This window comes from Suncus etruscus, chromosome 20 (assembly GCF_024139225.1).
Source record: "Suncus etruscus isolate mSunEtr1 chromosome 20, mSunEtr1.pri.cur, whole genome shotgun sequence".
In the NCBI taxonomy this organism is placed as follows: Eukaryota; Metazoa; Chordata; class Mammalia; order Eulipotyphla; family Soricidae; genus Suncus; species Suncus etruscus.
The window spans coordinates 8,597,198-8,620,420 of NC_064867.1; the positions used below are offsets into that span (position 1 = coordinate 8,597,198).

Consider the following 23,223-nt stretch of genomic DNA (forward strand, 5'->3'; position numbering starts at 1 on the left):
GACATATGCTCTCCCACTTGAGTCACATCCCAAGTTCTTGGCTTGTTTTCTTTTCTTAAAAATTTTATTTATTAATTTATTTTGGGTGGGCCACACCAGGCAGTGCTTAGGGGCTATTCCTATGTCTCCACTAAAAAATTACTCCTGTAGGCTCAGGGAATCATATGGGATGCCAGAATCAAACCTAGGTAAACCACATGCAAGACAAATACCATCACACTGGCCCCATGTCTTATTTTCTTGAGGAATTTATTGATGTAATCTGCAAAATGAAAGAATGTTATTAACTGGATATTAAATATCTAGATAGGGGCCGAAGAGGTGGCACTAGAGATAAGGCATCTGCCTTGTAAATGCTAGCCTAATATGGACCACAGTTCGATCCCCCGGCATCTCATATGTTCCCCCCCAACCCAGGGGCAATTTCTGAGCACATAGCCCTGAGTGTCAAGCGGGTATGGCCCAAAACAACAACAACAACAACAACAACAAAAATAGCTAGAAAGGTAGTTGCTTTGATTGGACTGAAAGAGGTTGTTGCCTGTGGAATTTTCATTTCATTTTTCTGTAAAGTGATATGGAACTGAACAGGAACATTTATTGAGAAATGGTAGTTTATCCAGAGACTCCTTAGGTGAGATAGAGGTAAACCAAAGGGTTTTATAGTTAGTTACTTTGTTTTCTGCACAATATATGTTTGTGATGAAAGAGCTGGGAGCAAACACTTGTTTTCACCCTGTGAATAGAACATTTTCTGACCCTCTGTAATTTATTCACATTGAATAACATTTCTTTTCCTGGGGATTGTACCCAGGAAGACTTTGTGGTCTAACAGCAGTGATCTTGTGCCATATGGGGGTGGACCAGTTCCCTTGAAAGCATTTATTTACTATTAGATGAAAGACCATTGCTAGATGTATATGTATGTATATATAGAATATGTATGTATATATAGAATATGTATGTATGTGATCACTTGTACATGTGTGTGCGCACTTGTGCATGCGTGTTTGCATGTGTGTATGTGCTCTAAGAGCTCTGGTTGGACTTTAGGGCAGCAGTGTTCTACCTATCTTTTAGGATTGAGGCAGAAGAGCCTGAACAATTTAGATCCATTTGATTGTCTTCTCTGGATTCCTGGATAACTTCAAATTTCTGGATTCTCTGGATAACCTCAGAGTGACATAAAATGGAAATCACAATATCCAGCCCTGCTCGATGGTCAGATTCTGAGTGTGGAGCAGAGAAAGCTGAGAAAGTAGTGTACATGTCTACCTGCACAAGGATCCAGGTTGGATCTTTCCCTGGTACCTCATGTTTCTCCTCTGCAACGAGGGTGTTCTCCCATAAATAAACATGACTCCTGGGAAAGACTCATGACTCTTCTGATAACTTTTAGAGATCCTCATTCTCCCCATTTGATGTACCCAGCAATACATGAAGGCTTTTCCAACTATGCTGCTCAGAGTACCATGCCATGCCAAGGATCATATCAACATTTTCTACACATAAAGCATGCACCCCATGGCCATTGAGCCACCTCCCAGGCCCTCTGTCTTTTTCTTATGCTTAAATGCTAAGTTCATGAGGTTGGAACAATAGTACAGTGAAAAGTGCACTTGCCTTGCAAGCAGCCAACCCAGATTTTATTTCTATAACTCCATATGGTTATCTGAGCCCGCCAAGAGTGAATCCTGAGTGGAAAGCCAGGAGTAATTCCCCAAATATTGCTGGTGTGCCCTCCAAAAAACAAACAAACAAACAATGCTGAGTTTAAAGTAGATCCAGGGCCATAGTGGAAGTGAAAAAAATGGTCTCACCCTAGGTAGGGCACAATCACCAATCAGGTTAGGGTGAGTAACATAGTAATCCCCTAAAATATTTACATACACAACATTTCCCTTAGCCACTGAGTTATGTGGATATATGTAGGCAGTTGGATAAAGTCTGGGTAGATATTTACCCTCAACAAAGTTTCCCCTTACTTCCTATGTCCCAGGCACCTTTAAGAAGAGAACTAGAGGGGGCCGGGCGGTGGCGCTGGAGGTAAGGTGCCTGCCTTGCCTGCGCTAGCCTAGGACGGACCGCGGTTCGATCCCCCGGCGTCCCATATGGTCCCCCAAGCCAGGAGCGACTTCTGAGCGCATAGCCAGGAGTAACCCCTGAGCGGCACAGGGTGTGGCCCAAAAACCAAAAAAAAAAAAAAAAAGAAGAGAACTAGGGCTTCTTCAAGAGCTTTCTAGATTGACCTGGTTCTCCAAGAGGAACCTTTCTTTGTTCCTTCTTCCCTCAAGACCTCAGTGTTCCTTTTCTACCAGGGACTCTCTGGCCAGCTCTGGTGGCCCCTACTGTCCAAATTGTAGAGAGAGAAGACATTCTTCAGATTTCCTTTCATTTTACTTGTTAAAATTATCCTTATTTGACATGGAAACTTTACAAATATTTCTATTTTCTTTTATGGTCAAACACTGGAGTCAATTTTATTACCAGTAAAATACAGTTCCATGAAAATCTCTTTTCTTCAGCTATTATCATCTTTGTAAGGTGGTGAAGGGGGAAGCCTTTCTTGAATCTCTGCTGTGGTAGAATAAAAGTTATTATTCAGGAGTGCTTCTGACAGTGATGTGATGGATTGTTCAAATGAATTTATGAGGAATAGGTGTGTGTGTATGTATGTGTGTGTAAGTTTGTGTGACCAGACCTGTAATGAAGACAGCAATGCCATTTAGGAGTTTCTATGCTTTCACTTTAGTAAAATATTAAAGAGCTCTCCAATCACGGGTCCGTAGAGCAATCCTAGTTAGCACGTAGAAGAATTGATGAGCACTAATCTCTAGCATCCATCTCTGAGATTCAAAAATATTGCTTATTTTCTTCATAGTACTTGTTTCCCTATTTGTCTTCACCCATTAGTATGCCTTTGCTCTGAAGAAAACTCTCAGCTGCAAGAGCTGCTGTGGCTACTACCCCACTGTACTCCAGGCCGTATTTTGTCCCTCAACCTTTCTTTACACCCTCCCCATCCCTGTTATACTGGGGTGTGTGGTGGATTTCAATAGTGGCTTTTGATTTTTGCATTTGGCTTTTAAAATGGAAGTAAACGATAGCAGAGAGATTAAATGGCACCATATACTGCTGAGGGTATACAAGTTACTACCGTGTTTCCCCAGAAATAAGACAATCTCTGAAAATAAGACCTACTACAGGTTTCCTTCAGTGTGAAATATAAGGCATTCCCCAAAATAAGACCCCCTTAGGCTCTGACTCGGAATGAAAATTTACGTTAAACGGGTTGCTAGGGACACCCCAATTGGCATCTGTAGGACTCACAGTTTGCCTGGTTTGTGGGGACAACTGCTGTACTACCATATCATATACAGGTAATAAATTTCCTTTATTTTCATTTAACAATAAATGTGTACCATATTCTTCTTCATGGAAAAATAAGACATCCCCCTGAAAATAAGGCCTATAGCATCTTTGAGAGCAAAAATTAATATAAGACACTGTCTTATTTTTGGGAAAATTAATAAATACAGTAGTATTTATGAAATACCTCAAAATCAGTGTTAAAAACTCTGAAACCCAGCCATTCCTCTTCTGAAAACATATTTATTTATTCATTTGTTTCTGGGCTCCACTTGACTGTACTCAAGACTCAATCCTGGTTCTGCACTAGAGGATCACTCGTGATGGGGCTTGGAGGACCATGTGGGGTGCTGGGGATAGAAACCAGGTCAGCTGCTTTCAAGTCAAGCACCCTACCCTCTATAGTATCTCTCTAGCCTAATGAAAATTTATTTTAATAAAATAGTTATAAATGTAAGCTATAAATATTTTTCTCTGCTAAATATTCCTTTTGTACTAAAGAAAGTGAAGAAATTTGAGGGCTGGGTGATGGGACATACCCAACAGTGTTCCTGTCTTACTTGATTTTGCAAGCATTCATGCCACCATTTGGTGCAGTGAGAAGTGGCCCACACAATATGTTTCCTTTCTTTGAAGTTTGTTTTTCTGTAAAGTTCCACTTGACGTACATTTAGCCAATTTCACCACCTTGGTTGACATTTCCAGGGTGGCTGCACTCGGAATTTGTATTTTGGGGCCTGTATTACAAGGCAATATCTCCGACCATGGAAGCAAAATGCCAGAGAGAAATAATTTTTTTCTTTTTTGCAATAGGGCAGCTGTAAAATCACTCCACAAACCATATCTCCAAGTCCAGGTGAACAAGTCTGAATCAGTTATGCATAAAATAATCTAAACTAGGCTGAGGTTGAAACACATATAGTCTGGTAGTCTTCTACCTTGTATCTCTACCAAGCTGCCTGTCAGAATTGCCAGTTTTTATTTTTTGTTTTTTTTTTTTTTTTTTTTTTTTTTTGTGGTCACACCCAGCAGTGCTCAGGGGTTACTCTGGCTCTTCGCTTAGAAATCACTCCTGGCTCCACGCCTCTACCAGAGAAGACCTACCACTGCTTTGGCATTGACTTACTCCAAAGAGTGCTCCCAACACCCAGGCAACTCAGAAACAGTCTGCATGCAGGGCAGATCGCTCTGCATTTAATGATATGCTGAAACTAGAGGATGCTCCACATCAGCCTGACATCGATGAAAGAAATGCACAGAATCCAGAGTCTTTAAATATAAGAGTCTAATACCAACAATAGATAAAGTGAAAAAAGTTTCACCAGGACCACAGAGAATGACTGGAGTTGAATAGACTGGTATGCCTGGAACCCAGAGTCTGTCTTATGCCAATAAACTTCTGGGGTGAGGCCTTTTTGTAATCAGGTCAAGGATTTTTTTTCCATTTTCTCCATTTTTCTGGACCTATGCAAACATTGGCGATTGCCACTATCACACCTTTACTATATTTTTTTTACTCTTATCCTTTAAGGAAAAAAAAATACAACTTACTGAACTTAAAAACAAATTACTGTAGTAAAATGCCTGTCTCGAATACAGGCAGGGGATGGGAAAGGGGAGGGGGTAATGTTGCACTGGTGAAGGGGGGTGTTCTGGTTATGACTGTAACCCAAATATGATCATGTTACTTAAATAAAAAATATATATTTAAAAAAAAAGAAATCACTCCTGGCAGGCTCGGGGGGCCATATGGGATGCCGGGGATCGAACCACTGTCCTTCTGCATGCAAGGCACATGCCCCACCTTCATACTATCTCTCCGGCTGAACTGCTGTTTTTTATTGAGGACAGAGACCACCCCTGGGTGGGGCAGTAAGAACAGTGTAAGAACAGATAGCTCAGGCTATCCTGAGCCATCCCTCACCCAGGTTTACTATTAAAATAATCTCTTTTGGGGGGGGGGTAAATCTAAATTGTAAACAAACATACAGAGGAACCAGGGATGATCTTTGTTTTAGAAAAATAAGCTGTAACCTAATAGGTAGCCATATATGATGGTGTTCAGACTTCTCCTGGTTCTATTTTCAGCAATCACTCTTGGTAGGTCTCAGCTACCATCTATGATGCCAGGGATTGCATTAGATTAGCTACATATAAGACAAGCCTTAATCCATGTTCTATCTACTGGCCCCCAAATGAGCTTTGTATATTTGTCCTTTATGCACTACAAGGGATTGATGCTGATGAGCTTCATAAATGTGATTTTAACTGTTTTTGAAGTCTAGTAGCAGTGGTAAATCTGCAGGCTGAGGTTGTGCTTTGCTCTGTCATTGAGCCTGTAGGATCCTTCAAGGAAGAGGGCGTCACATTCCAAATTGGTTGTTGGGGCTAGGGAGATGACTCAAGGTGCTGAGAGACCAAGGTTGGATCCCCAGCACCACAGAGTTCTATGAACACTCGAGGGAGCAGCTCACAGCACTGAGCACAGAGTAGGTATAGCCTCTGAACACCACCAGAGTGGGGCCATCCTGAGCAACTGAACAAAAGAATTACTTCTTGGTATCTTTATTGTATATAGCTTTTCAGTGGCACTTTTTCATCCTGTATGTACCCTTTACTTAAAAAGTTAGATTGGGAGGGGTCAGGGGGTAGTGCAGTGGTTAAACAGCCTGACTTGAAATCATGCCCTGTACCATATGATTCCCTGAACTTCTCCAGTTACAGCCTTGGAGTCCTATGTCCTATAGTCCTGGTTGGCTACGAATCATGGGTGGGGCTCCTGGATCTTTTGAGCTTCTGTAGGCAGGCCTTAACTTCCCCCAAAAGTGAGATAGGAGGGGGTGCTGGGGAGTGATGTACCTTGCAGGTGTGAGGCTGTGAATTCAATCCCTTGAGTTGCCTCAAAAACAGCTGTGCAATCTGCGGTGCACTGCGGCTTCATATGCATAGCCATTGGTCATGGCGGCAGCAGCATGGAAGAGAAGGGAAGCAAAAAATAAGATGAGAGAGGGAAGAACTTGTTTGTCCAAGACTGCTGAAGACTTTGTCTCATTCACTTACATTTCAAAAAATGCTTGAGAAGGAACAGTAATCTTAGGCAGCTCAGAACTGGGAAGCTGGCTTTACACACCTTTCTTGCCATCTTGGATGAAGCTAACACAATGTGATAATCCACACTTGTGGCATCTAAAGATGAAAGTTCTGTTTTGCCTCTCATGGAAAAAGAGGAAAGCCTTTTGGAGAGGCTTGCTAAGTAACCTCTGGAATAGGCTTATAATAGTTTTTTTTGTTTAATTTTTGAAAATTATTGCATCTTGTACTGAGGTCATTAAGTCACTGTCAGAAGGTTTGCTAAGCTATTTGTTGCTGGTTGATCTTTCTGCTATTTGTTTTGTTTCTGAACAAAAATGGCTTTGATTTCATGTTGATGTCTAAGTTGGTGTATTCCTACTGGGATGTCAACATTAAAAATTTTGGAGTTGTTGCATAGCTACGTGCATCTGCACTGTTAAGACTAATATAGTGTTTGAGGGTGTGGTTTCAGCTGCCAGGCCTTATGGCAATATGAGAAGGGCTGGAGGCTGCCCACACTTACTCCTACAAAATCCTGGTGATGTCAGCCAAATGCCAGTTAGTTTACCTGGAGTTTTGATTGGTTTGGCTTCTCTGCAGAGATCAGTGGTTAGGTGGTTAAGTTGGGCCATTGACAAGCAGTGATTGAGGGTGATGGGTGAAGCTGGTTGGGACTTGGCCCACTTCTCCTCCTGAGGTTGCCTGTTTTCAACTGCGGGGTCACTATATCATTATTTTTCTATGTCTTGGTCTATATCTTATTTGAGAATAGAATGACTCTGGTGCTAGCCGATTGTGGGCATGGTGACAGCAACTATCTATCTTTTTTTAAATGTTCCATTCACCCTGTAGGATTTGGAAAGTCATCCAATAGTATTTTATTCTGGAAAGTTCTTTGTCCTGTGTGTTGGGATGACCCAATTTGTGAATCATTTGGTCTCAACTCTGGGTCAGTGTCCCACTGACCATTGTGAGCTCTGCCACTCTCTGCCACCTCTCAGTGCCCATTGTGCTGGTCTTTCTATTCCATTTTTTGGGGGAGAGGCAGTACACCTGGTGACACTCAGGGGCTACTCCTGGCTACACGATCAGAATTCGCTCCTGGCTTGGGGGACCCTACGGGACGTCTGGGGTTCGAATTGTGGTCTATCCTAGGTCAGTGCGTACAAGGCAAACACCCTACCACTTGCGCCCCTGCTTCGGCCCCTCTACTCTATTTCTATACCAGGCTCTCTGTTACTTTTCAGAGAGCACCTGTGGTGATAGAGTAGATTTTGTAAATCAGTTTTGGTTTTTATTGCAAGAGATTTATATCATGAATTTTATGCTTGCAAAATAGCATTTATCATATAATGTATAATCAGAATACAGCTCATTCTCATTCTTTTTATTGATTAAAACCGAGTATTTTCCATGTAGTTAATGACTTGATTTTACTCACCTCCTCTTTGAAGTGTTGCAGCATAATCTATAACCATCAAGAACATAGCACAAGAACAGGCTATATTCTTCTCCTATAACTCCATTTTTTCCTATGACAAGATTTTACGGTAGGAATTTTGTTAGAACTATGACAAATAACTCAGCATTTGCTTCTCTCTGACTGTTAGAAATTCTGCATATGGTTGACTGTCAAAGATAGGTAAACATTTTTACTTGTTCAAAATGAAATTGGATCCAGTTGGTGGTATTTCTTGGCAAACTGGAAAGGATTGTGCAAATGATGCCCCTTTCTGAATCAGTACATTTGGTACTGTCTGAGCCTAATTATTTCTTTAGACTTGTGGCATACTGAAATCTCTTGCACCACAGTTAGAAAAGACACTGTTTTGTTTTTGAAGCAAATGAATACACTGGTAAAAGAGATCAAGTATTTGTTTACAGAAGGAAATAACAAACAGTATTGAAGAGATGAGTTTGATGTTCATGTCCAGGGGTCCTGTGAACAGGACTTGGTTGGTCTCTAAACCAATGGCTCTATGTTGGGAGGGGGATGCTTTTATGCCTCTACTTCCCAGAATGCCTGTTTTTCTTTGCAATCAAGACCCATTATCTTGTTTGATATGATGTAAAATGGGATGGAGATGTTTGTCACAAGAAATGGTAGCATTCTTTTCTACTTCTCAAGTCCTCTTCTCTTTGATGGGGCAACTCCAAGATATAGTAGATCTCGGTGTATCTATAGCCTGGGCATGAAAGAAAGCCCTATCACAAATCCAGTCTTGACTTGCTATTGCTTTAGCTCTGACTTTTGAATTCCTGGGTTTCCATTCCCTCCCACTATTTTAGACAATTTTATGAAAGACATACCTGATATAAAAGTGTGGAGAGTTCAGCTACTAGAGCTCAGTCTCATTTGCAAAGATCACAGCTCCCGGTTTCAATTCTGAGTCTCTAATCTCCAGGAAGACAATAGGAATTTAGAATTGGACCCAGAAGAGATGGCAGGGGTTTATTTTGTTCCAGCCTTCTATGTTTTCAGTCTCAGATAACCTTCCCTAATAGAGACCTTAGATGTGAACAGAAGGACTTTCTTTAGTGCATTTATTACTGACTGACCCAAAAATCTGTTATGATCCCCCTTCTTCCTCCCCTTAGTTCAATTAAACCTTCTCTTTAGTTCAGAGCTACAGGTGCCTTTGCAAAGATGAACCTAAAAGGACCCCCTTAAGCCTACCTTACTTGAGGATAGGCATGTTTGCTGTTTTGATACTGACTTTCTTCCTCTCCCATCTGGGTGGGGACTTCTCTCCCACTGCCCTCTGCCTTTCCAGAAGTCCCCAGGAGTGCTGGCTGCTGGGTCTGTGGAAAGGAAGAGGCTACTTCTCACTTTATTTTTTTACTGTTTTCTTCCTGTACAGATGATGAGCCAGGTGGAAGGACAACAGAAAAGTCTGGTGCATGCCATCGAGTCTTTACCCGGCTCTGGACCCCTCACTGCCTTGGACCAGGACCTGCTGCTCCTAAAAGCTACCTCTGCTGCCACCCTCAGCTGCCTGGGGGAGTGCCTGAGCTTATTACAGCAGAGTGTGCACCAAGTGGGCCCGCCTAGTCACAAGCCAGGGACCTCTGGTAAGCTCCCTGATGAAGGAATGTTTCCTCAGTTGACTTCCATCAAGCCAGTTACTGATCCATCTTCCATCTGCTCCTTGCTCCTGCTTCCCAGGGTTTCTGTCTTTATGCTTTTTTTCTAACCTGGCTTATGATTGGCCCTTGCCAGTTTGAAGGGAAACATCCAAGACTGGCTGATGACTCAAGTGGAAATTGCCCAGCATGTTCAAAATCCTAATTTCAGGTCCCTCCCCAGTGGCCCTATTTCCCGCTTCCTCTTCACATGCTTATATCCCATCTGCCTTGCCTCTAGCACCCTGGGAGTGATCCCCTCTAAAAAGAAAGAATGTAAAATTCTATGAAAAATATGACATAGAAAAAGAAAAATATGACATGATTAGTGATAAGAATATAACTCAAAGGACTAGAATATATGTTCGCATGCTGGAGTCCTGCATGAGTCAATCCCGGCTCACTTGGTTTTCCTAGAACCACCAGGAGTGACCCTTGAGCACTGAGTTAGGTTTAGCCTCTGAGCGATGTTGGGTGTAACCCCAAAACAAAACAAAATTGAAAAATTTGTATAGAACTCTTTAAAAAATGTTTTTGATTTGGGGAACCACATTATTCAGGGCTTACCCCTTATTCTGTGCTCAGGGATCACTCCTGGCAGGCTCAGAAGACCTTATGGGACTCTAGGGATTGAACTGAGTCAGCCACATGCAAAGCAAATCCCCTACCCACTATACTCCTACAACTCCTTTTATTTATTCATTAATATCTTTATTTAAGCACCATGGTTACAAACATGTTTGTAGCTGGGTATCAGTCATAAAAAAGTACATCCCCTTTCACCAGTGCAACCATCCTGCCACCAATGCCTCCCCATCTTTCTCTTTCCCTGAGGCACTCTATTTATTTCTTTCACTCACTACATTAGCTCTACAATTTCTTTTAGACATGCAGCCTCCCTCCCTCCCTCCCTCCCTTCTTTCTTCCTCCCTCCCTCCCTCCCTTCCTTCCTCCCTCCCTCCCTCCCTCCCTCCCTCCCTCCCTCCCTCCCTCCCTTCCTTCCTTCCTTCCTTCCTTCCTTCCTTCCTTCCTTCCTTCCTTCCTTCCTTCCTTCCTTCCTTCCTTCCTTCCTTCCTTCCTTCCTTCCTTCCTTCCTTCCTTCCTTTCTACTTTATTTTTTTCTTTTCTTCCTACTTTTTAAGTTTGTTTTGTGTTGTTGTTGTTGTTGTTTTTGGTCTATGCCCAGTTGTGCTCATGATTTATTCCTGGCTCTATGACCAGGGATCACTTCTGGCAGTGTTCAGGAACCATATACAGTGCTGAGTATCAGTTCTAAATTGGCCATGTGCAAGGCAAGTGTCTTATTTCCGGTACTGTCTTTCTGGCCCTAGGATAACATTTCACGCGAGAGTTTTCAGAATCATGGGTTCATAACCTCTGTTCCAAGTTTCCTCTTAGAGCATGATTCATATGTCTTCCATGTCCATCTAGAGACCTAGAGGGGTCTCTAGGATATACCCCTTACGCATTTCTGTTTCTTGTAAAAAAGCTTATTATAAAAACACTCCTTTAGACATCTGTCTCCTAGGGCTAGAGCAATAATACAGTGAGTAGGCCACTTACTGTTGATGCAGCCTACAGGTTTGATTCCCAGCATCTCATATGGTTCCCTGAGTACCACCAGGAGTAATTCCTATGTGCAAAGCCAGGAGCAGACCCTGAGCATTGGTGAGTGTGGCCCATAAACAAATGAACAAAATAGACAAAAGATGTCTTTTTTTCCTCTGAAATACATATATCCAAATCACAGAGTCTATAATAATTAAAGCAGGAGATGTGGATCACAACAACCAGACTTAAAAATGTGCCTCCCTTCCTGCTGGGGCTGGAAGGGAACCTGGGAACATGGATGGAGAGAAGTTGACACTGATGGTGGGATTGGTGCTCGAATACAGTATGCCTAAAATCCAACTATGAAAAACTTTGCAATGCTCAGTGGCATTTGTACAGTACCTTAATAAAAAACACACATACAAAAAGTATTTTAGTTAATAGGCCAACTGATAGATACTAGTGAAGCTTAAATCCAATAATGATAGTGTGGATAGCTTGAGACTGGTCCAGTGGACTGAAAGTAGAAAATATTATCTCACTGCCAGAAGCCCTACCAAGCTATCTTTTCAGGGGATCATGTCATCAGTGAGGTGACAAGTCAATTGATGAGGTTAATGAAAAGCAAAACAAGGTTAGAAACGATGGTGCGTTTTGTAGACTTGCCTCTCTGCCTTTCCCCTTGACCTTGCTATCACTGAAGATACAGTGGAATGTGGGTTAGCTTTTTTATTTTCTTTTTTTGAGTAGATGATATTTGGGAAATTTGGGTAATTCTTTCTTTGACAGCCCACCATCCTTTAATGAACTCCCATATTACCAGTACCCAGTTTTCACAGACATTTTTTATTTACCAAGTTGGGTGTTTGGGCACTCTTCTGTGGCTCCATTATGGCTCAAAGTGCATAAGTGACTTGTTCAAGGCCACACAGCCAAATGGGAGAGCCAAGGAAAGTACTGGGCTCTCTCATGGTGGCAGACATCTTCCTCTGCTTGGTGTTCTATGTTCATCTCAGAATAGACCACCTAATGGGCTCTGGACCCCCAAACCTTGGGATGGTCAAGGACAATGTCAACATCACAAATTTCTCAGAGCAGATATATATTCCAATTCACAGACCTTACTAATTTCTCGAGTTGCCCTATAAATGAGGTTTATTACTGCAAAAGAAACAGAGCCAGTCTAAGAGAGGTTGAGTAATCAGTCATTGGGGATTGACTGCCTGATCTTCCTACTCTTTTTTCCTTTTTTTTGAAGACAGACTCTGGCGTCTCATTCACTTACCTAATACACATGAAACCTCAGGGGCCTGTGGGCTTGGGTAGGGGTTCCATCAGCCTGAGCACTTTTCAGGGTTTCTGCAGACCCCCACTTTCATCACAAAGCAAGCCATGCAACTGAATTGGCATATTTCAGGAATCTTTCATTGGTAAATATAAGCTTTGACTGGTTACTTATGCTTGAAATGAATTCTTGAAATATTTCTTCAGTGCTAGTTTGTAGAAAATTTATCATATTAAATTTCTGGTGTTTTTATTTTGACAATCTTTGTTTGAGGAGTACTCCTATGAAGTGCTCAGAGGCCTCAGGAACCTCTCTCAGCAATTCTTTTTTTTTTTTTTTTTGGTTTTTGGGTCACACCCGGCAGTGCTCAGGGGTTACTCCTGGCTTCATGCTCAGAAATTGCTCCTGGCAGGCACGGGGGACCATATGGGACGCTGGGATTCGAACCAATGACCTTCTGCATGAAAGGCAAACGCCTTACCTCCATGCTATCTCTCCGGCCCCCTCTCAGCAATTCTTAGCCAACCAGCCTAGGGGTCAATATGAGGGTCTGAAGATATTGTAATGCTGCTTGGGCCTCGTAGTGCCAGGAATTATCTGGATAACTTCCAGCAATGCTGGGAGCCCTCTATTGCTACATCAGCCCAGATAACCATGTGGTGCTGAGTTTTTCATCACACTGACCTCATTGTAAGGCCTGAACCTTAACTCTTGTGCTATCTCTCCAACCCCTCTCTGGTGTTTCTTAGACATGAAGAGGCACAATTTTTGATTTGGTGGCAGGTTGATATGGAAACCATTTGGGAGCCACAAACACTGAATAGTGTCCCTGAAATTAGGTCACAAATAGTATCATTTTCTCGTCTTACTTGCTTGGCCTATCCCTGTTCCTGATCTGTTTATCCTTCTTTCTCCTTAGCCATTTCTAGCAAGGAATTTGGATTCAGGCTGGTGAATAGAGAAAGCAAGAAGCTTTACATAGCTCATCTGCTTAGGATGGAAACAGTCTATGGAGTGTGGAAGCTCAGAGGAAAATCTCCTGAAATATATCTCATCCAAAATAGTATGAATGTATTCCACCTGTGTAGTCATGAGCTGGTTATCTTTATGCAGCATAAACAGTGTGTCAGTGTCTTGTGTAATTTCTCACGAATGCTGCTGCGTTCTTCTCCCTCACAGACTTGTTGTGCCTGATTGCCTGTTTTCTTTTTTTTTTTTTGGGGGGGGGGGTTTGGGCCACACCCGGCGGTGCTCAGGGGTGACTCCTGGCTGTCTGCTCAGAAATAGCTCCTGGCAGGCACAGGGGACCCTATGGGACACCGGGATTCGAACCAACCACCTTTGGTCCTGGATCGGCTGCTTGCAAGGCAAACGCCGCTGTGCTCTCTCTGGGCCCTGATTGCCTGTTTTCATCTGAATCCCTTGGGCAATGGTACAGTGCTGCTTGTTTCTTGGTCAGGAACTCCTGGTTCTAAAAGTGCTCTTAGAAAATTTGGCAAGAGGGCCCGGAGAGATAGCACAGCGGCGTTTGCCTTGCAAGCAGCCGATCCAGGACCAAAGGTGGTTGGTTCGAATCCCTGTGTCCCATATGGTCCCCCGTGCCTGCCAGGAGCTATTTCTGAGCAGACAGCCAGGAGGAACCCCTGAGCAACGCCAGGTGTGACCCAAAAACCAAAAAAAAAAAAAAAAAGAAAATTTGGCAAGGAACTGTCAGCAGTTTGCCAGAAGAGGGTGGAGAAGAAAGTGCCATCAGTTCTTTTGTTTCTTTTTCTTCTTTCCCTTTAATCCTTTTGAAAGTTATATTCCATATAACAGGTCCCTAAAGCTTTAAAACGTTCTTCCCAAGTCTTTGAAATCTATACTAGTATAGGGGAAACAAACAATTAATCCCTGCCTCTGAAACATTTTGGCTGTCTGCAGCTTAAAAAAAAAAAAGGATCTCTGGGTACTCAAGCTATGGAAGACAAGAAGATGGTGACCTCAGGAGTGTCAGCATAAAATCAGTTTCTCTAGAACTGTTGGGTTCTGGAAACTGATAGAAACTCTAGTAGCCTACTGTTTACGGATAAAAAATAATGATTGTTATCTAAGGAGTGCCAGATTGGGTGGATGGGAAACCTTAAGGAGAACCGCAAGCAGGCCTTCATTTAAATGATACTTATGAAGGAGACCTGGCTTCCTCACTCTATACCGAAGCTGGACCCTTTGTTTCTGCATCAAGTCTATTTTTCAGCCCTTGTTCTGTCTCTTCTTCAGGCCCTTTTCTGAAGTGAAAATTGATCTGTGGGCTTGCCACACTTCATCTTCTGTCGCATTTTATTGTCTCTTTGAAATGAGTTGACTTAGTTTTGTCTCCCATTGTTGCTCCCTAGAACTCAATAATTGCAAAGATGTTGAGGACTGAAATTGGAAAATATTTTGGTGTTCTTCTGCCTCTGGTGCCTCTGCTACCTGTTCACCCCCTGCTTCTTCCCCCAAACACACTGTCTATACATCTCCCATACCAGCTTCTGATGTGCTCTCTAAGAGTTATAAGCAAGCAATGCTTCTTTTAGCAGCTGTGTACAGAGAGGATGTATTGGAAAAAATGTCTCTGGGTTTTCTCATTGAGACTTCTATTCTTGGTGGCTACTAAATCTGCTTCAGAAGTTTGGTGGAGGCAAATAATGATGGGGCAAGAGCTTCTGGCTTCCTCAATTTGGAGATCTGATCTGATTTTACAGAAAAAAGTCAGGCAAAATCATGCTCAGAACTGAAAAATGCCAGAAAATTTGGGAGGCATCAAGTGGGTTACCATAATAGGAGAAAAAGGTGGTTTGGGGGTACAGAGACTTTACTGTTTAGTTAACCCCTTGCTCAACCCATTTGACCCAAGCACCAAGGTACTCATTGATCATACTGTCAAACAACATCACCATTGCAGAAGGGCTGATGTTGATACCAGTCTTCCTTCCCCAGTCTGCTTTTGGCTATTTTTCAATATGGCACCTTCTGTGGTCACTCTCTGTGCTTTAACCTTATCAAACACTATCAATACTAAAGTGCACATCATCCTTTGACCTATTAGGAAAGAAAAGAAAAACGCTGCTACTTCAGCTCTAACCCCATTGTCTGTATATAAAGTGCAGTGTCTGGGGACAAAGCCATTGTACAGTGAGTAGGGAGTTTGTCTTGCATATGGCCAACCTGGGTTCGATCCCTGGAATTCCATATGGTCCCTGAGTCTACCAGTAGTAATTTCAGAGCACAAAGCCAGGAGTAACCCCTGAGCACCAGTGGGAGTGCCCCTCCCACCAAATAAAATAAAATAAAGTGCAGTGTCAGAGATTTAAAGGCTGGAGCAATAGTCCAGCATGTAGAGTATTTGCCTTGTACACAGCCACCATGGGCTCAGTTCCTAGCATCCCACATGGTTCCCCAAGCCTGGCAGGAGCCATTCCTGAATGCAAGGCCAAGAGTAACCCCTGAGCACCTCTGGGTGTGGCCCAGAAACCAAAAAAATAAAATAGTGCCTCAGAGCTAGGGAGCTAGGGCAGCAGTTAGGGTCTTGCCTTACATGTTCTGACCCTTGTTCAATCCAAGGTACCATATGGTTCATCAAACTCCAGATGTGGCCTGGAGGTCCCAAGACACTGCCAGGCAGAGTAGACTGGGTAGTCCCTGAACCATAAGTTCCAAGCAAGATGACAGCCATTCTTAGGCCCTCACATTGAACCCCAGCCAAGTTGGCTGAGAATCCCAGAAGGGACCTCTGGGTCTCTTGAGCACCATTTGGGGACTTTCCACCAAAAAAATATGATGCTTTTATGCAATATTTTAAAAATAAAATTAAGTTCCCCCGATTCAGGGTGAACAAATATCAACATCTTAAACACATAAAATTTAATAGAATGTGAACTAAAGTAAGACTTAATGCTGTAATTTTTTGGCATTAAAATATCATTTATCTTGATTACTGAGTGTCTTGGGATTTCTTTAAATTTTACTCCCAAGGTGAGTCTCTGCCCTCTGCCCTCAACTTTGACCCAGCCTTGCCCAGAGGGTTTTGAACTGACTTTATTCACTGCCTCCGTAATTCTGCTGTTTTCTCTCTCTCTCTCTCTCTCTCTCTCTCTCTCTCTCTCTCTCTCTCTCTCTCTCTCTCTCTCTCTCTCTCTCTCTCTCTCCTGTTTTTGCAACAGAATAGGAATATTTTTGGAGTGTCTCTAGAGCTTCTAAGAAGGCATTCAACTTATTGTAAAGACATACCAATTCATTTAATCTCAGCATTGCTGTATTTATTCTGACATATTTTGTCTTATATATCTGCCAGACTCCTTCAGCAACAAGAAAAAAAAATCATTCTTTTACTGATGACAAAAATCTTTGTAACTAACAAAACCCAGCACCAAAAATGTGTTTAATTTGGAGATTCACTTAAGGACATTTCTGTATTTGTAAACTGGCAGAGAGACATAGGGCCTATACCATTTTTAAGACTGTACATAACTATCTGTACATATTGGAAGTCTGAATAAATACTTTTTACAAAAATAAAAAAAGAAGAGTAAGGGCTCTAGAGGGAGCTAGGTTGCCTCGGTTCAGTTTTAATTCTCCCCTTCCTGATTCTCTGTGCATCTGCTTCTTCATATGACAAACAGGTATAATGGTGGGACCCAACTCCAGCCATTGGTAGTTGTTATATTTTGATAAGTTAACAAGTTAACATACAAATTGTGAGCATCAGACCCTGACATTTACTCAGGAGGCAATAACTGTTGACTCTCATTAGCAGAGGAAAGAATTCTATTCCCCCCAAGATCCTAACTTCCTATCATATCTATGTACCCTTTTAATACATTTTTCCTGTTTAACTTTTTTGCTTTCTGGCATTTAGTGTTATACCAAAATTTAAACCTAGGTTTGCCACCCCTGATTTAAGGCGGATCTGATTTTGTTTGTTTGGGGGACAGTGCTAAGGGCTTACTCCTGGCTCTATGCTCAGGGATTACTCCTGATGGGGTTCAGAAGCCATGCAGGGTGTGCAAGATTGAAACAGGGCTGGTTGTGTGCAAGGCAAGCATTCCACCAACTGTATTATCACTCTGGCCCACTAGCAAGATCTGATTTTTCTGCCTAAATGATTAGAAATTTTCACCTTGAGATTTATTATTCAAAAATGTTGGTACACTTGACAAACTGGGCATTCATTCTAATGCTCTTGTCTCTGCTATTGTGTGCACATGAAATTTCAGTAATGAAATACCTTAGGAAACATTGACAACCCCTTTCTGGATGGGAGGTCCTCCCGTAATGTTGTTGTAATGAGGGCTGTATGTCTATCTTTATTTATTGTCTGTGGACTTGTTCTCTATTCTGGAACCACTGCTTCACTATCTTTCACATTTCTGCTGTGATTTTCCCTGTTATCTTCTGTCTCACCATTGGCATCTCTTTGTCCTTTGCAACTGCACATTGGTAGAAACTATCTTGACACATGACTCGAGTTTCTGCAGTATTGCTGCTCCTGTTTTTCAGGTCTCAAAGTTCATTTAAAATCTACTGATGTTGATTTAGTTTCCCTGAATTCCTCCATGCCTTGTCGTCTTTCTTATTTCATAGAATGCATTAACCAGTTTTGTTGCTGAGCTCTGTGCCATTCTTGCTTTCTCTGACACTTTGAATTAGAAATACTAGACATACTTGCTTCCTTTGAGACTTCTGGATGATATTTCTTTTCCCAAGTTCTATACAGTCCTTTTTATTCTATATAAATTTTCCTTCATCTTCAAACAAAGCAAATCCATCAGACTCTTCCATCAAGGCTTATTTTTTTAGTGCAGCAGGACTTCCCAGGAGTTGGGATGGATTTCTCTTCTGTACTTATTGACTATCTTTTTGATATTTTAGTCTCGTAGGGCTTACTCCTGATTCTTTGCTCAGTGGTCATTCCTGGCAGTCTTTAGGAGATTATATAGGGTTCAAACCCTGCAAAGCTATATATGCAAGGCAAACATCTTACCCTGGTTGTCTCTGTTCTCATTTTGACTATTTTTAAGTAGATTTCTCAGTAATATTACATATATTCACACTACTCATTTTCAAACCCATTAAATAATACCATTCCCCTGCAAAAAAATAAATAAATAAATAACACCATTCCTCCTGTCCTCATTCTCCTCAACCACCATTCTACTTTTCTTGGTGGTAATTTCTTGCTTTTAGGAAATTGTGATGTGCATATTCTTCTAGACATTCCCTATCTTTGAATGTGTAAACGCATTCATTGAGCTCACATGCTATGTACACACACATGATTACAACATGTTCTAGTTCTGGGGACACAGCTCTGAGATAGGGCAGGGTTACTCCCACCTTTTAGAAGTTCGCTTGCAGGGGCCAGAGCAATAGCACAGTGGTAGGGCATTTGCCTTGCACACAGACATCCCAGGATGGACTTAGGCACTTAATATGGTCCCTCAAGTCTGCCAGGAGCGATTTCTGAGCTTATAGTCAGAAGTACTCCCTGGGTGTTGCTGGGATTACAAAAACCATAAAACCAAAAAAAAAAAAAAAAAAAAAGTTGCAGAGAGGTGAGTGAGAGAGCATTAAGTAAAGAAATAGGGGTCTCAGTGGGCCTAAATTTTGTGAAGTCAGTAGAATGACTGACATGACAGTGGATACTTTTGGAGTGCTGCTTGGGCTAGTCTATTCCCGGGGAATTCCTTTGAGCCAGCGATGATTGAACTGCTTCCGGGTGTGTGCTGGGCATATCTCCCCTGGACAGAACTGGAGAGATAACTCTACATGCAGAAGAAACAGCTCCCCTGGTGGCTCTACCCTTCCTGAACAGGCAGTATTTGAAGAATGGCATAAACATTCTCTTGATTTAGTCTTTAAGTGGTAGGAGAGAAGGCAGCAGGGCTGGAGAGCCTCTGGAGTCTGCAGGTGGAGATTGTGTTCCTTTTTTAATGAAAAGGTCCACTGGAGGCATTTAAGCAGCAGCTGGTAATATAATGCATGATGTGAGAAAATACACTAAGCAGGTTTGTCTGAGCTTAACAGTGCGCTTGGAGGGCCAGAAAGATAGTACAGAGGGCAGGGCTCTTGCCTTACATGTGGCTACTCAAGTTCTGTCTTCAGCACCCAAAACTCAATCAGGAGTGACTCCTGAGCACAAGGTCAGCAGTAAGTCCCACTAGGTGTACCCCGCACCCCCAAAATAGGTTTGGGTTGGAGTATGTTGTGCACATAACCACATAGCATAGCTCATAAAGCCTTCTTCATTAGCCTTATTTTTGTAGTTTTCTCTGCCAGATTCCAGCAGCAGAGGAAGAATAAGTTGCTTCTGTCCTACCAGGATTCCTTTGAAAAAACTCTCATGGGAAGGAGAGGTTTAGGATGGAGGGGTCTGAGGGACTGAAAGGTTAACCCTCTGGAATTTTGTTTCTGCCACTATTTAGAAAATGTGTTTAGAAAGCTCAAAGAAAAGAACATCATCGGGGCCGGGTGGTGGCGCTGGAGGTAAGGTGCCTGCCTTACCTGCGCTAGCCTTGGAAGGACCGCGGTTCGATCCCCCGGCATCCCATATGGTCCCCCAAGCCAGGAGCGACTTCTGAGCGCATAGCCAGGAGTAACCCCTGAGCGTCACCGGGTGTGGCCCAAAAAAACAAAAAAAAAAAACAAAAAAAACAAAACCAAACAAACAAAAAAAAGAACATCATCGTTGGGACTGAGAGAATAAGAGGAGTGGAGAGGGGTATGAAAGTGCTTGCCTTGCATGTGATTGACTCAGGTTTAATTCCCTGTATTATATTTGTTCTTCCAAACACCACCTCCTGAGCACTGTTGATATGGCCAAATAAGCAAAAGCAAAACCAGAATTGCTATTCCTCATTAAGAGGAAACCTGGCCTTGGTAACATGTGAGTAGTTTTTGTCCAGAGATGGGAAAGGAAACTCTCACAATGTTTGGATAACTGGGGTTAGGCAGAAACTGCTTCTCAAGAGACGGTCTAAACCAGCACTTGGTACCCCAATCTATGTGAGCCCCATTTGAACCCAGCCTGGCCTAATTAAAACCAGGCCCATTGTTAAGTTGCCCTCTTCATATAGCCGGACCCAAATACTTCTTAAGCTGTAAATGTTGCTTTTAGAAACTAGTTGGCATCATTCTAGGTCTTTATTTCAGAAAACATCCTGGGATGGCATGGGCCCAAATCACATTCCACAGAGCAGCTGAAAAATGGGACATTTGGCTCTCTGCCATCAGCCAGTGCCAACATAACCTGGGCGATTCTACCCAATTCTGCCGAAGATGAGCCCACTCTACCGCCAGAACCAGAGGTAAGCGAGCTGCCCTTTCCCCCCACCTCGATGGCTTACGTTACTGCTTGTTCAGAAAGAAAGTTCTTATATTTGTAACTTGCTCGTCTGTGTTTTAAGAGATCAATGACCAACAGAAGCAATGCCTGGATTGATGAGGCTGTTCTGTGCATGCTGTCTCATGCCTGGCATGAACCGTGAGCCTCCAAATATGGGAGCTCCTGTTTTCTTGGGAACTGGAGATCCTTTCCACCTTGAGTGGGAGAAATTCGGATACATCTATTCGAATGATGTCTGTGGTGCCAGTTGGCAGGACAGGAGCAGTTACAATATATCCCAGCTGCTCATGCTGACAGTAGCTTCTGCCTCACACGCTGTGTCCTGCATGCTTTAGAAATAGGCCAGGGTTGGTGGGGTGTGGGGGGCCAGGACCCCAAACTCCTCCTAGTCTTTGCACTGAAGTCCAGTCCAGGCTACAAGGACCACTCTCTGTGGCTTAGAAAGGAGGAGCCTCTGCAGATCTCGACACCCCCTGCAGGCTTCCCCAGTACCAGAATTTTGTGTCCTGCTCCCAGATTCTCTTGTTTATGTCTCAAAGTGGCAGCTGGGAGGAAGTCAAATGCCATCTTTACCTTTGCCTCTTTTTTTCCCCCCCTCTGGGTTGTGAGAGGAAAAAAAAAAAGAGCAAAATATATTTTTCCCTGGCTGTTTTTGGGCCACATTCAGCGGTGCACAGAGGTTACTCCTGGCTCTGCACTCAGAAATTGCTCCTGGCAGCACGGGGACCATGTGGGATGCCAGGATTCAAACTATTTTCCGTCCTGAATTGGCTGCGTGCAAGGCAAAAGCCCTACCACTGTGCTATCTCTCTGCCCCGCCTCTTGATTGTTTTTGGAATGTGTGTATCCCATTGACCTGGTTTTATGACTGAGCTAGGACCTGTGTTATCTATGTACTAAAGGTGGTTTTCATTTTAGTTTAAATCACATTGGCCAGGAAATTTATAGCACCCTCATAAAATCTCCTTTGCAAGGTTGAAATGCCCCTGGCAGCTTCTTGAATCCCTTGTTTCCTTGATCCTTTGAAAAGTTCCTCTGAATGTCCCACAGTCCTACTCTCTGCAGGCTATAGGTAGCTAGCTTAGCTCTAGCTGAGCCAACGTCATCCTGCCTGTGGGAGTCATATTAGCCATGTAAGGTGCCTCCACAGAGGACAAAGCAGCAAGGGAGGTGCCTTTTTGGCAAGGTTTGTTTCTACCGGTATCTCAAGTTTCTGTTTGCAAAGGCTTGCAGCAGAGATAGGGATGAATTGGCAGGAAGTTGCCAGCCACGAAAATGGTAGGTACACATGGGAGGGAGGGTATAGTGCCCTTCCAGGAGAATCTGGTGGAGAGAGTTGGGGTCCATGGCTACTGTAGGGCTAAAACATGCATTTCCTTTTACACCCCTGGAAAAGAACTTTTGGGGACTTATCCCATAATGAAGTTAAAGTCTTGCTCTGAAGAGCAGTTCAGCATAGAAAAGTAAGTTATTTCAATATTTAGAATTTATTTTATAGTCATTTTCTTAGTATCATTCCAGCAAAACTTGACAAGGGCTGTGACATCAGAAACTTACCTGCTAAGGGGAAGAAACTGGTGCCTGATCATCTTCACTTTATAAATCCTTTGTAATGTTTTCTTCTGTTTTTTCCCAGGATTAGTGGGGACCCCAAACGCCTTAGGTTTGAGAGGTCAGGTCTATTCTTCTTACAAGGTTGTTGCCCCATTTGCTTTGGAGTGTAGATTTCCAGAATAGAGCATAAATAGAGCATAAAGTTTGAGCACCACATATGACCTCTTGAGCATCATCTGGGCCACTCCAGAGCACAGAACCAGGAATAACTGGTTAGTACTGAGTATAGTACTCACTTCCACACACACCTCCACACCCTCAAAAAAAAATTAGTTTTAAGTCCAACTTTTTAAACTACTTTGGAGGGAGCTGGAGTGATAGCACAGCAGTAGGGCAATTGCCTTGCATGCTGCTGACTCAGGACAAACCAGGGTTCTATCCTCAGCATCCCATATGGTCCCCCGAACCTGCCAGAAGGAATTTCTGATTGCAGAGCCAGGGGTCACCCTTGAGCGTTGCTGGGTGTGGCCCAAAAACCAAAACAAAAAAACTCTACTTTGGATCTAGGGAGATAGCACAGTGAACAAGCACTTGCCTTGCACTCCACCAAACTGGCACCACGTATGGCCCCTGAATTCTGCCAGGAGTGATCTCTGAGTGCAGAAACAGGAGAAAGTTCTGAGAACTAGAGGGTATGCCCTACATATTATTTTTTAATATAAAAAGACACTTTAAAGGAGACCAGATCTGGGGAGCTTACTCCCTCCAATTTAAGAGCTTCCATTAGTCTCTAAATGCACTTTTGCCCTTATGCTTCTGGTCACAGCAATATAAGAAAGCATTTCACAATTCCTCATAGCAGTGAGAGCTATGGACTGGGATAGGGTTTTGATGGTTTTCTGAAAAA

At 42.8% G+C, this 23,223-nt stretch overlaps 1 protein-coding gene across 1 annotated transcript in view; it reads left to right on the forward strand.

Annotated features, from left to right (window-relative positions):
• Positions 1-23,223, forward strand: part of OSBPL10 (oxysterol binding protein like 10) — a 290,339-nt gene that overhangs the window by 205,798 nt on the left and 61,318 nt on the right. Inside the window, exons 5-6 of the mRNA XM_049766398.1 lie at positions 9,303-9,513; positions 20,570-20,724. Of these exons, the coding sequence (XP_049622355.1) occupies positions 9,303-9,513; positions 20,570-20,724 (366 nt within the window). The remainder of the gene's footprint in view (positions 1-9,302; positions 9,514-20,569; positions 20,725-23,223) is intronic.